This window comes from Radiomyces spectabilis, assembly GCF_025331425.1.
Source record: "Radiomyces spectabilis strain NRRL 2753 chromosome Unknown BYT42scaffold_24, whole genome shotgun sequence".
Classification (NCBI taxonomy): domain Eukaryota; kingdom Fungi; phylum Mucoromycota; class Mucoromycetes; order Mucorales; family Radiomycetaceae; genus Radiomyces; species Radiomyces spectabilis.
Genome location: NW_026251949.1, coordinates 4,933 through 20,443, shown reverse-complemented (window position 1 = coordinate 20,443; position 15,511 = coordinate 4,933). Strand labels below are relative to the sequence as shown.

Here is a 15,511-nt window from a genome sequence, read left to right as displayed (position 1 = left end):
CCGGCTCAATGCCTTCAGGGCAAATGAAGGCCTAACTACATCTTTCCCTGGGGCTGGAAAGCTCCTCGACAAGCGATTGATGTCTGACGAGGAGGACGTGAAGGACGAAGACGGTTTCGTCGTGAAGACAAAGGTGCTTCGGCCCAACTGGAGAAGTCCTCAGGTTAGCAAATCAGATTAAACCACTTGCATGAACGTCCCAAAGAATAACATGTATCTCCATAGGCAAATGCCTTTTTGGATGAGCTTTCAAAGCTCGCGGAAAAAGACAAGTTGACGCAGCAGAAGAAACGCGTCAAAGTAGTGCGTATTCCGAAAGAATATGTGCTGGTGGATCAGCACGTTGATGCAGAACTTTTGGAGGAGCTTCCCGATGAGGCGAAAAGACAATAAATACGTTTTTTTTTATAAGAAACTAAAACAACGCAAGTATTCAGTACCGATCCACTGCAATAACTGAAAAGTCAAAGGCATACACCACTTACTTTAGGGAATATATTACATGTTGACTTTTCGCAGTAAAGGAATGATGACGACGTTGTTATCGAGCCAGCTAGTGACTGCCACAGGTTGATATATACGATGCACAGGGAGGATGCACGTATTATCCATCTCGTCAAAATCGCGTCGCCAAACAGAAAGCCCAAGGTTGTCAAAGGAGGTGGGATTGTATGGTTGATACCAACGCACGAAAGCAAATGTATGTTTGAATTCGATGTCTTCGGTGCTATCATGCGTTGGTAATCGCTGGACATGTTGGAAATAATATTGCACCTCTCCAGGTCGCAGATAGTATCCACCATTGGCAGAACTAAAATACGCCTGGATGTGACGACCCCGACCCGTTCTCGCAGCTTCGCGGCTTCTGAACTCTTGGCCAAAGATTTGGGATCGTGCGTACTTCTGAATCCGGTCCATCACCATTCTCAAATGAATGTTGACCGAATCGGTCACCGGGCGGAATGGTAGCTGCAGGCGCTCGTAGTGGCTGTAGAGGCACCTGTAATGCATGGGATCCATTTTGACATACTGGCCGATGCCGAAGAGTATGACTGACTGAGGCAAAGCTTCATACCCCACAACACTATTAGCATTTTCAGGGTGGGCCAACTGGATGAACTCGTACGCATCAGCGACATCGTTCGTAGCGGTACTTGCGGTTGCCGCACCAATGTTTGGAAGAACGGCGTGCAATGCTCTACCAAACATTGGGTGGATCTCCAGGGCATCGCGAACCGAATGCAGCAATTGATCACCTAATTATAATTTCACATTAATTTCAAAATACCGAATGCAGATAGGGGAGAATTACCATAATATTGCTCTTGGTATTTGCGCATTATGGTGACCTCAAAGCCATCTTTGCTATTTGTTGCAAAGCTTTTCAGACACCCGTTCAGTCTCTCAAAACTAAACAACCAAAATGCGTAGACCGGGCCAAAGTCCAAGATGCTTTCCCGCAAATGCATATGCAAATGCATGTTGGGAGTGATTTCTTCGGTACCGTAACGCTGCTGGTAAGAATGGCAGAAATCACGCAGCAGTTCGTGCGCTTCATCTAGCTTGCTACGTTCGATGGCTGGTCTTGAAAGGAGTCTGTTCGCGTTCACAAACTTCATCCAGATCGTGAAGTCGGCTCCGATCAGCTTCTCTTTCAAGAGAAAAGGAGAAACTAGCACCCATGTGCGCCATTGGTCAGACGTCAGGTTGGCACACCCAGAGTTGACTTTGCCACTTGGCAGATCGTAGCCGGAAGGGAGAAGCATTCTGCCCAACTGATCTGCCATCGCCTGGAAATCCCGGTCGTTCAGCATGAGCTGGTCAGTATGGGGTTGCAGCAACGTCTTCCAAAGCCCCATACACCGCTTTGCGGTGCCCGAATACAGATTGTGCATTGGATCAACTACCGTACAACGGACAAGATCCAAATACTTCAGACGATGCAATTCTGAAAACCGGACACCGTTCAGCTTCTCTTGAGAAGCACGCTGCTGCAAGGTGGTGGCTGCCTTCCACTGTTTTGCCTCTTGCCTGTTTTCTGCAGCGCTGCCTCTCTCCCAACTATCAACGCCAAGGAAACCCGAGAAATCGCGTTGAAGGTGGTTACCGGGTACACCTGGGAATGAGCGTTTGCATTTGTAGCAAGCCCGAAATGACCCGATACCTATATATTAAACTTCAGATTTTTTTTTTCATTAGGACGAATGTTGAATGATCTCATACCTGTGAAGCCTGAAACTTTTCGCGCTGCAGGTATGTCACATGCAACCATGAGGATCGCCGCACGAATGCGCTCATGATTGATGCTAATACCTACATACAGGTCTTCCAATTCATCGACGAGTGGGCGCAGATAATGATTTATCTGATGCGTCTTTGGCTCATGCGGCCCAGGGATCACACCGACGAGGATCACGTTCTCTGGCTTGAATCGTTGGGACCGGGGGAGGTTGTTCACTGCAAGGTATATGGCACCAACAGAATGCATGCGACCTGTGTCAAATCCTGTAAGTTTATGAACATAAACCAAATCTAGTCCACCAACTGTAGGCTTACCTGTGTCGAATTCTTGGAACCAATCTACGTTTAACGTCAGCAGGACGGATCGTTCATCATCCGCGAAGGTGTTATTCTCGACGTCTCTCACTTCATGCCACATCCGGCCGTCATAGACGTCGTAGAGCACGTCGGTATCCCCTCTGCGGATCCTCCACCCGTTGATTGCTTGTTGAAAGCCGTCGCGCGCAAACATCATCGCCAGGGTCGTTTTGACTGAGTTGTAAGCATACTCTTTGATGGGAGTAGCCTTGTTTCCGGACGTGAGTTTGAATAATCGGTTATTGCAAGGAGGACGTTGCGGAAAGTCACGATATTTGCACAAAAGATCATTGACAGGATCAGCAAATTCGTCCAACCGATACTGACTCATGCGAGTAGTATGGTGGCAAGACGGGCAAACGACAAACTTGATTACTCCTTGACCTTCCATTGACGAGCGGATGTGGTTGCGAAGGGTGGACACCTTTGCAGGAAGCCAAAAAGGAGCGCCACAGTAATCGAGCAAGGCGTTCAGGAAAAGGATGAGCAGTTCCATAGCCGACTCAGAAGTGTACCGCAGCTGAAAGAACACCAGAAATACTGCGATGAGCAAGTACATGGGATTCACTGTGGATTCGACTGCTTCTTCCTCCTCTTGCAAAACGACTTCATTCCGGAGATAGTCATCATCGGCACCAGATTCGAGGAAACCGTCGACATCGGTAGGCAGATTTTCGGAATCAACGATCTCTCCTGCGTCGTCCACAACGAGCTCTCCGAAAACAGCATCATCGGAGTCAAAAGGTACGTTACTGGTGATAACGACATCGTCCATTTCGTACTCCATGTTGAAGTCATCGTTTGTCACCGGTTCAGGTTCATTGTCTGTTTTCGACGAGGTAAATAAAATAAAACTACCAGGTCTCTTGCAGCACTATGATTTTTTTTACCTTGACTGGCGAGCAAAGGAGAAATGCCTCTGTTAGCAAGATGTTCACGCACAGTGCGAGGTTGCTGCTTCACAAAAAACAATTTGCCCTTGACAAGCTTAGTGCACTTTGCGCAATGGCAAGGACCGTATTGGTAAGAGATTGAGCCGGACATCTTAATTGAAGCGATAATTAAGTAAAGACTTTCAAAATAGAGGGAAAAAGTTAAAGAAGCTTTTTTATTTTTTGGACAACAAAAATAAACACCGAAAAAAGAGATGGTGATCTGTCTTTGATAAGCCATTAAGATGGTATGAGTGACAAGTGCATGATATGATTGATTCATCATTGAGTAAGCATTTGAATTAGGAAGCAAGCCAATATCCAAAAATAAGCTCAAGTATCCATGACGACGACACCATACTGAAGAAAAAAACGCATACTAAAAAAAGGGGGGGGGGGAATAGGTGGGGTAAACATTGACCAATCACAATCGCAGCTCCAGAACATTGCAATGCAAAGCAGTTTTTACCGGTAAAAACGCCGGTAAATTTTTGTTAAATTTTACCGGTAAAACGGTAAAAACAGCTAATTATGTGTAGTGAGTCACAAAAATTTGTTTTTTCTATCTATTGACTTTATACTTTTTAATTTAAATTAATAATTTTTAGTATAGTAGTAAAAGATCTAATTTCTTTTTGAAAAATCCGAGTTCAAATCTCACTTAATGTTTTTTTAAGAGAATTTATCTTTTAATTTAGTCTTCTTCTAACTCTAGGTTGTTCATAATCATCATCTTCACTATTATCATTATTTTCATCACTACTTTCACTATCTAAAAGTAATTCACTTTCATTATCATTATCATTACTATCACTATCATGTATTTCAATGATATTTTCTATTTTTAAATTATTAATTCAGTTAATCAAATATTAACTTAAAGAAAATTATTTTACCTTCATTCACTTCAGTAACTTGCGTTAAAATTGACAAGTTCAGTTGATCTCCAGAAGTTAAAGAGAATGAAACTTCTTTTAATCCTTTTAGCATACCTTATAATAAAACAACTTATTAATCAGTCTTTATATTATATTACATAATGTACTTACCACCCCAAATATCAGCTTCATGTTTACGGCGCCATATGAATTCGACTAACTTCCATGGTAGCATTTTCTTTGTTCGCATTCTAGCACGAACATTCATTTTGATACCATTCCATGTTCCTATTAATAAATTATTATTTAATTTTATTAATACTTTGCTACAGTATTTATTATTAGTTAAATTACCTTCAATGGTATTAGTATGTGTTCCATCTTCAGCTATATAGCCTTGTTCATGATTTACAATACGATGGATATATTGATATCCCTCTTGTTGAGCTAAACCTGAATATGCAGCCCAGCAATCAGTATGGATAATACTGCCAGGCTTCACATATTGCTTAATAACAGCTAGCAAGGTTTCAGCTGTACGATTAGGAACAGTACAAAGAAAAATCTTTCGATTTTCTGTATGTTCCACACCCCCCAGAACCCAAACACCTTCAACTCGATGACCACGATGATACTTTCGTTTTCCAAATTTACTTTCATCAATTTCCACAATAATTGGATTGCCATCAGTATCAAGACCTCCTAATATTTATAGCTAGTTAGTATCAGAATATCTTTATTAAATACTAACTTACCAATTTTAACATCATCTTCCTGTAAATCTTCATGCATAATATAATGACAATCCTGAATAATAGAACTAATTGTTCTAAAATTCAGACCTGTCATAGTCTGAATTTCATTTGTACGAGCCTTGATGCAGAATAAGTAGACCACCAAAAGAGTCTTTTCAATCGAAGACTTGCGATTAGAAAAGAAGGAATCATATCGAATTGATTTTCGAGATCGATTACAACAGTTTCGCTTGGGACATTGCCATGTTAATCCTCGTCGGCCACCAAGAACAAGAGTTCTTATTTCATTATTCGGGCATCGTAATGGATTATCCTCCTCCTGATTATAGAAAACACCTTTGCTTAGCAAGTATCTATCATATATAGTATAGTACATTATATTAATAATAACTTTCTTTCATTTTATTATGAATTACTTACTCAATTGCTGATTTTTGATCCTTAATAATAGGCATCATTTCCCATAGTGTAGGAACCACGGTTGTTATTACTGGTGGCATATTATGAAAAAAGATATACAGTAATTAGCTTTGGTACATATATTCTATAGGTATAAATCTGCGAAATAACTTGAATTTATGTGCTTTCTCACTTGTTTTCTCTACTAAAGTGAGCAATTTGAAGTATAATTCAACTGCAGTAACCAATCAGAATCATTTTTTATATTATTTAATTTATTTTTTCAAACTTTTATAATAATTTTATTTAGGAAATATCTATTAATAGAACTTCAAACTAAAAATAAAAAGACTATGCATAGTTTTTTATCAGTGACACAAATTTAGACTTGATCCAATCAGTATTTCATGAGTTACAAATATTTAAAGCCAACTGATAATTAATCTTAAAGCTAAAAAAATATATACAGTCTATAACCAAAAAAAATGACAAGCGTAAGATTTGAACTCAATTTTTCCCGTTAGAAGCAAAAAGTTATTCCATTAGACCACGCGGATCTTTAATTTTAAATTTTAAAAAATATTTAATGAGAAAATATTTTTGATTCTTACCGAAGTAAATTATGTGAGTACATATAATACAAGTAATCCAAGACGCATACCTGCTGCCTTATATAGATGAGCTCCTGGATGCCATGGGTGGGGCGACCATATTCAGCACACTAGACGCAGCCAGTGGCTATTGGCAGATTCCAATGGCCAAAGATGCGGTTAAGAAGACTGGTTTCGTAACAAAGTTTGGGACTTACGAGTTTCTGGTAATGCCATTTGGCCTGACCGCTGCACCAGCTACGTTCCAACGGATGCTGACAAACATATTGGGGCCATACATTGGGCGAACCGTATATGTTTTCATTGACGACGTGATTGTGTTTTCCCGTACTGCCGAAGAACATCGACAACATTTGCGTGAAGTACTCGAAGCTTGCAAGAAAGCCAACCTGAAGTTAAAGCGAAAGAAGTGTGTGTTTGCCAAGGATCGTGTCGAGTATTTGGGCCATACGATTACTTCCCAAGGCCTGTTGCCTAATGAGTCGAATACAAGAAAGATCATGGAAATCAAGATGCCAGAGACCCGAGATGAGGTGCGATCCTTCCTTGGATTAGTGGGCTACTATCGCCGTTTTGTACCCGAATTTGCCGCCATAGCGAACCCATTGACCAAGTTGACTAAGAAGACCAAGGAGTTTATCTGGGACGAAGAGGAACAGCAAGCTTTTGAGGAGTTATGCCAAGCTCTAGTAACACCGCCCATATTAGCGTACCTAGATCATGAGAAGGTTCAGATCCTTACCACGGACGCCTCAGGCAAAGGACTTGGTGCGATTTTATCGCAATCCCCCGATGGCTCTGAAGAAGGGGAAGAAGTGATAGGCTACGCGTCTCGTACGTTGCAAGGCCCCGAAACCCGTTATTCAACTACCCATCTGGAAGCCCTGGCTGTGGTGTGGGCTGTGAATAACTTCCGTCATTACCTAGCCGGCCGTGAATTCATCTTATATACTGACCACTCCGCGTTGACCTTTATCCTGAACAATTCCCATCCAGCTGCCAAAATAGCTAGGTGGGCTGCCGCACTCATGGAGTTTGATTTCATACCTTGATACCGTGCAGGCGCGAGGAATCCAGCAGACGCTTTATCGCGACTACTGGAGTAAGCACATATTATTCTATTTTCAAAAAAAAAAATTCAAAAGCAAAAAGAAAACCAAAAAAAAAAAAAAAAGAGAAAAAAAAACAAAACAATATATATATATTTTACACCATTAGATTTCTTTTTATGGATATAGGACCGGTCTCTATGGATCTTCTTGACACTTGGCGCACGTTGAGCAAGGGACGAAGTAGTAGCACCACTGCGGCCAACCCCTTTCGACAACCTTACATGAAGAACAAGAAGAACAACTTATTACCGATTGCTGCCGCCAGGATGAATTTCCCTGTTTATATCGCGATTTATTAATACCTCACAAAACGAACTTACCCGCTTGATTGCGATGACGAAGTCATCAAGAAACGAATCTGTAATCGCGCAAGACAATACACCGCTTACGAAGGAAGATTATATAAGAAACGTACCGACAACCAACCTGGTCAAGAAGTGTTACACTCAAACAACATTGAAGAAGTCATCAAGCGCGTCCATGCCGAAGGGCATTTAGGCATCAACAACACATGGAGAAGACTACGATTGCAGTATGATGGTTACCAACTGTTTGAACGAGTTCGAAGTTTTGTGCAAGCCTGCAAGACATGCCAGATGCGAGCCAGAAAAAGAAGATTGCGGCAAGAATAGAGTCACCCTATTCCGACACCATCCAAGCCCTTTTATATGGTCGGATGCGACGCCGTGGGCCCGGTTGTGCGAAGCAAGAACGGGAATCGTTACATACTGGTAGCGATTGATTACTTGACCCGCTGGCCAATTGCTACTGCCGTCCCGGATATTACCGAAGAAACGACGTCTCACTTTATGTTCCATTCCATTGTGAAAGATTATGGTGTACCATCGTACCTCCTTACTAATCGTGGGTCAAACTTTACATCAAGACATGTTGGGGAATTTCTCAAGAAGATGGGTTGCCGGCATTTAACTACAACCGCTTATCACCCTCAGGTGAACGGTTTATGTGAAAGAATGAACCAAACTATTGTGCAGGCTCTTTCTAAGATCGTGCGAGACCGAGATGAAAAGCGAGATTGGGACAAGTTCTTAGATGAAGCGATATTAGCCATCTGTACCATGCCAAATGATTCCACTAAGTACAGCCCATCGATGTTATTATTTGGTTATGAGCTCAGAACACCTGCTACGTGGGCACCACCGAGGGAAGACTATGTTATTGGTGAGTTGCAAGAAGAAGTCGAGAGGCGAGTTAGTGAGATCGTGGGACTAGTCGAAGCCCAGAGAGAAGAAGCTCGGGAACGAACTGCAGTGCGGCAACAACGAAGTAAGAAGCGATATGATCAGAACGTGACGCCTAGGAGATACGAACCCGGTGACGAGGTACTGCTGCGAGAACAATTCAAGGCGACCAAGTTTTCCGATCATTGGGTTGGTCCCTGCTTGGTGATCAAGGCGAACTGCAATGGCACGTATTGGCTACAAGGCCCGGGAGGCAGACGACTTGAAGGTGCTGTACATGTCGATCAGCTTAGAGACTGGAAGGCCCGATCATCCATGATCCCGACGGTGCAGAGTCATAACGACACGAAGAGGACGCAAGGATGGCGCGAACCACGAAGGATAGAACGTTAAATTACACGTCGGCTCTTGCTCAAGAGGGGGAGGATGATAAATTCGGAGTGGTACGTTGAGCCGCGAGCCGAAGGGCAAACGGCGAGACGACGTTGAAGTGGGTGAGAGTGTTGCATTTTTTATTCATTTATTTTATTTCATGTTATTTTATTCTACACACACTCTCTTGTATTGTGAAGCTCTGAAGTCCTACTGCTACTGATAGGCGACACCATAATTGTGTAACTTTAGTGTGCCCTATTGTCCGTGATTTCCTTTTTCAGATAAATTTAACTGTGTTGACTCAGAGAAAAGAGAGAGGGAGGCAGATCAGAAATAAACAATCTTTTTTCGCGGACTAAGAACCAGGATAAGAAAGTCTATCCCCAACGCCCAGTCAATAAATTATTGACACGATCATCCTTGTTGCAGCGACCCTCGCAAAGAAGTAGATTGAGTGTGAATCGAGCGAGTTGATCTTGGTAAAGGAGTTCCGAGCCTGTAGCTAGTGTCACCACCGTTTTGTTTTGTGTTTTTAGAAGAGTTTATATCCGTTGTGTCAGAAGAACCCCTGCGATTCGTACTGCTGCACGCTCTTTTTACTTCATTGTCTGTTCTCTGCCACCTACAAGGGATTACTTGTATTATATGTACTCACATAATTTACTTCGGTAAGAATCAAAAATATTTTCTCATTAAATATTTTTTAAAATTTAAAATTAAAGATCCGCGTGGTCTAATGGAATAACTTTTTGCTTCTAACGGGAAAAATTGAGTTCAAATCTTACGCTTGTCATTTTTTTTGGTTATAGACTGTATATATTTTTTTAGCTTTAAGATTAATTATCAGTTGGCTTTAAATATTTGTAACTCATGAAATACTGATTGGATCAAGTCTAAATTTGTGTCACTGATAAAAAACTATGCATAGTCTTTTTATTTTTAGTTTGAAGTTCTATTAATAGATATTTCCTAAATAAAATTATTATAAAAGTTTGAAAAAATAAATTAAATAATATAAAAAATGATTCTGATTGGTTACTGCAGTTGAATTATACTTCAAATTGCTCACTTTAGTAGAGAAAACAAGTGAGAAAGCACATAAATTCAAGTTATTTCGCAGATTTATACCTATAGAATATATGTACCAAAGCTAATTACTGTATATCTTTTTTCATAATATGCCACCAGTAATAACAACCGTGGTTCCTACACTATGGGAAATGATGCCTATTATTAAGGATCAAAAATCAGCAATTGAGTAAGTAATTCATAATAAAATGAAAGAAAGTTATTATTAATATAATGTACTATACTATATATGATAGATACTTGCTAAGCAAAGGTGTTTTCTATAATCAGGAGGAGGATAATCCATTACGATGCCCGAATAATGAAATAAGAACTCTTGTTCTTGGTGGCCGACGAGGATTAACATGGCAATGTCCCAAGCGAAACTGTTGTAATCGATCTCGAAAATCAATTCGATATGATTCCTTCTTTTCTAATCGCAAGTCTTCGATTGAAAAGACTCTTTTGGTGGTCTACTTATTCTGCATCAAGGCTCGTACAAATGAAATTCAGACTATGACAGGTCTGAATTTTAGAACAATTAGTTCTATTATTCAGGATTGTCATTATATTATGCATGAAGATTTACAGGAAGATGATGTTAAAATTGGTAAGTTAGTATTTAATAAAGATATTCTGATACTAACTAGCTATAAATATTAGGAGGTCTTGATACTGATGGCAATCCAATTATTGTGGAAATTGATGAAAGTAAATTTGGAAAACGAAAGTATCATCGTGGTCATCGAGTTGAAGGTGTTTGGGTTCTGGGGGGTGTGGAACATACAGAAAATCGAAAGATTTTTCTTTGTACTGTTCCTAATCGTACAGCTGAAACCTTGCTAGCTGTTATTAAGCAATATGTGAAGCCTGGCAGTATTATCCATACTGATTGCTGGGCTGCATATTCAGGTTTAGCTCAACAAGAGGGATATCAATATATCCATCGTATTGTAAATCATGAACAAGGCTATATAGCTGAAGATGGAACACATACTAATACCATTGAAGGTAATTTAACTAATAATAAATACTGTAGCAAAGTATTAATAAAATTAAATAATAATTTATTAATAGGAACATGGAATGGTATCAAAATGAATGTTCGTGCTAGAATGCGAACAAAGAAAATGCTACCATGGAAGTTAGTCGAATTCATATGGCGCCGTAAACATGAAGCTGATATTTGGGGTGGTAAGTACATTATGTAATATAATATAAAGACTGATTAATAAGTTGTTTTATTATAAGGTATGCTAAAAGGATTAAAAGAAGTTTCATTCTCTTTAACTTCTGGAGATCAACTGAACTTGTCAATTTTAACGCAAGTTACTGAAGTGAATGAAGGTAAAATAATTTTCTTTAAGTTAATATTTGATTAACTGAATTAATAATTTAAAAATAGAAAATATCATTGAAATACATGATAGTGATAGTAATGATAATGATAATGAAAGTGAATTACTTTTAGATAGTGAAAGTAGTGATGAAAATAATGATAATAGTGAAGATGATGATTATGAACAACCTAGAGTTAGAAGAAGACTAAATTAAAAGATAAATTCTCTTAAAAAAACATTAAGTGAGATTTGAACTCGGATTTTTCAAAAAGAAATTAGATCTTTTACTACTATACTAAAAATTATTAATTTAAATTAAAAAGTATAAAGTCAATAGATAGAAAAAACAAATTTTTGTGACTGTAAATCCAGCTTTGTGACTTTATATTTATAAGCGTGGTCATCAAATGACTGTATATGAAAGTATGAATCTCATAGGTCTATTTTTGACTGAGTTAGAGCAATTTAAAAATATAAATGTGAGTACACATACTACAGTTCAACCCCTACAAGTACCATACGTATCAATAACTGTCGAGTTGAAAAACGTTCCAGTTCCGCCAAGCCAGTCACGTGACGCCAGCAAGATTCCGCCAGTGCTGCGCTCAGGCAAAAAGCGAAAAGTCCAGCCTCTTCTCCCACCTCGGCAGAAACGGAGAAATGTAATTCCGGGCCTCTATCTGATTGGCCGACGCTATCCGCGTATTCCATTGGCTCACCGTAATTGCCGCTAGGCTTCGCTCCGCTCCTTGTTGGCATTGGTCACTGCTTAGCTTCTTTATTGAAAACTTTTTAATTGGTATCGCAAGTAAACCAATAGATACTTCTTTATTATTTTTAGAATAGATTTCTCTCAGTATAAATATCCATAGCCTAGACGTTTGAATAAAGATAACTTCTCTTCTGCATTCTGATCTGTTTATATCTTTGATCTCTTTATTTTATCTTTGATTCAGCCTTTTTATTTCGCACATATATCGAACCAATAGGGGCCAGGAGATATATCGCGATCTGACACAACTGAGAAATTGTAGTTGTGAGAGAACGCGAAACCGACTGGAAAAATGAAGAAGACGAAGTATATACGATAGACAGCGAAGAAGGAGTAGCATGGATATGAAGAATCGAAGACAAAGGAGATGTATGCAAAAGAGCGAGTAGTTTGGCCGCTAGTATTTTATTTTGTTTTTTTTTATTTCCCTATATAGAATATTGGCCTGTTACCCAGACTAGATAAGACGAATAACTGCCATAGTATAAATATCGATAGACGGCGCACAATAAAACAAGAGCCTTTTCCCGATCTTAAGGTCTCAAAAACCTAAAATTGTATATCAGCGCTCAGCATCCCTACGGCAGCAAGCTACCCTTAAACAACCGCATTCGCAGCATTCAGCCTCCATATAGTAATCGAACCAGGTATCCCGGCAGTACCTGTTATTCCTATTTGCATATCCAGCTTTCTCGAGTACCAAACGTGTCATTTTTGGTGGAGAAGCTGGGCGTCTCCGATATACATACGCGTTCCATACTTCACTATTAATTTATCATCATCGACTACAAATTGCAAAATCAACTGTTCAATAACCTTCTCTACCTCGCAGTATTGTCATCATCAACCCACATTGCGATGACGAAAAATAATCAAGAAATGCACTCATTATCAGACAAGGAAGTTTTGAGTCAAGACCAAAGTTATGTTTTCTCGCGCAACTCAGCAAAATTACGGGCGTACATGGATCGCCCCGATAGATTTTACAGCACTGCAGAAGAAAATCCGCTCTCCTGGTTGAAGTCTTTGGACCGTTTGCGTAAAGGCATAGACATGACCGACAAAGAGATTATCATCATTGCACTGACGTTATTGAAGGGCCTCACCTTGTCTTGGTGGGACTCTGTCGAAAACGAAATCAGCACCTGGATTCAATTTGAGGAAGAATTTAAGGAATTCTTTATTTCCGACGAAAACCGCGAAACGTGGTGGAATGAATTGCAGACGGCCCAGCAAGGAACGAAAACCGTGAGCAAATTGCAATTATATTTAGAAGAGCTTTACCAACGCCTGAACATCCGGGATAATGAATCCAAGAAGCATTATTTCATCCAAGCATTGAACCAAGAATTGGGCTACGAGGTTGAACGTGGCAGACCGACATCTTTTAGCATGGCAGTCAAGGAAGCCAAGCGTTTGGAGGCTATCATGAGTAAGTATTGCCGATTGAACGTCCGATTGTCAAGCCCCGCACCTGGTCAATTTTACGATGAAACGAATTCAGTAAGAAGTTTAGGGTACCCCGGCAGTGTACGTGCTCCAAGTGACAGCAGCTCTATCATGAAAAGTTTAGACCATATCACCCAAGGCATTCAGAATTTATGTATCCATTTGGTGCAGCATGTGGCGCCCGAAGATCAGGCCAAAACAGCGCAGGCCATGACTCCAAATAATGAGGTACGAAATAAGTTTAATCGACCCATTCCAATGGAAAGGAATGGAAGACCAGCTTCTATGCCTCGCATGAACCCGAACTCAGGTGGTGATCAGGATCCCCGTTACTGGATCAATAGATGTTATTACTGCGGTGAAGGGGGACACATCAAAACCGAATGCGAAGCATGGCTAACGCGACAGCCACAAGCATCCCAGGCTCAAGACCAGGGAAAAGTCAGCGGGCAGTAGAGGGGAGGGACTCCACTGCCCGAGAAGATATGAATGCCCCGAATAATCCACCCTCACAAGCCAGTCCGACAAACAAAGCCGAAGCGAAAAATGTTTATATGGTAAAAGGCGTAAGAGTATGGGCACAGAATGGACAGATCCGCACGAGGTCAGAAGTGTCGAGTGGTAGTTCGCCACAACCTACAGCCAAGTACGCAAGAACCGATACTATGAATGCCACGACAAACACTGTACCCAATTCGATTCCAATTATCATACCTAATTCAAGCACACCTCAACAGGAGATGATGCAAGTTGATCAGCCAGCAAAACGCAAATACTGTATAAAAGAGCACCACCTAAGAAGTTAGAAGTACGCCCCTGCAAACCAAACGTGTGGAACGTATTGGACCAGACGGACAGCCGCATGACCATAGCACAATGGCTAGCAGTAGACAAGGAAGCCACCAAGGAAGTCCAAGCTGGATTAAGATTTATTCACGGAAGGAAATCGCGAGCCAAGCCCAGTAATCCAGTGCGGACAAATCAAGTCGATAAAGGCAAGGCCCCCGAAAGAGCATTGCAAGTTAATTATCAAGGCATAATCACTGAAGGCCGAGACGAAGACAGTGTGTTTGCAGACACAGAGGAACGATGGTCCACAGAAGATGAATTTTCCGAAATCGACAGCGAAGACGACCACTATTCAGGCTATGAATCCGACGACACGATTTTCGATTACCCATACGATCCAGAACGTTTACAGAAGGCCACCCCTCTTATCGTACGTGCAAGCATCAAGGGTCAAGAAAAAGATTTTGTGGTAGATACCGGAGCAGCCTGCTCACTGATCAGTAAAGGCCTGGCGCAACGATTGAATCTACCGATCAACAGCACGAAGTTTAGCGTGGAATTGATCACTGGTACATACTCTGCTCTCAACAGAGTATGCAAAAATGTCTCTATTCAAGTCGGCGGCAAGTTGCGACCTGAGCATTTCCTAGTACTAGAACGCGACGATGATTTGATCATTTTAGGCATGACATGGTTTGAAGGGATAATTATTAAAAGAGGTCTCATATTTTTAATTTATATTTAAAATATATTCAAATAAATTTATTTATGAAATTTTAAGTTTTTTTATAATGAGCAACATTTTCTATCTATAAAAAGGAAGGCGCCCTCTAACCTCAGATGTTAGAACTGGCACACCACCATGTTATTCTAACCACACCCATGGTCAAGTTACACTGCACTACGCTTGTGTAAAGGGCACAATAACTTTTAATATTTATAAATACCATTTAATTATTTATTAACAGTTATGGAAATTTTAACATTTCCATAGATTATTAATAATAATAATTGTTTCTCTTTATTCATCAATCGCCTGGTGGCTTCTTTTTAAAAACAATCTAATGACTGAAAATAAAAAATAAAAAATTATTTTATTTTTAATTTTGCCAGTCTATTAGCTAAGAGCAACATTTTCTATCTATAAAAAGGAAGGCGCCTTCTAACCTTAGACGTTAGAACTAGCACACCACCATGCCATTCTAACCACACCCATGGTCAAGTTACACTG

General features: G+C 40.3%; 1 protein-coding gene across 1 annotated transcript; it reads left to right on the top strand.

Annotated features, from left to right (window-relative positions):
- Positions 1-14,353: 14,353 nt before the first annotated feature.
- BYT42DRAFT_550448 (uncharacterized protein) lies at positions 14,354-15,025 on the top strand (the record flags this gene model as incomplete). Its single annotated transcript, XM_051566135.1, has 1 exon — positions 14,354-15,025. The coding sequence occupies one exon, from the start codon at positions 14,354-14,356 to the stop codon at positions 15,023-15,025; it is 672 nt and encodes a 223-aa protein (XP_051418033.1).
- Between the last annotated feature and the right edge of the window lie 486 nt (positions 15,026-15,511).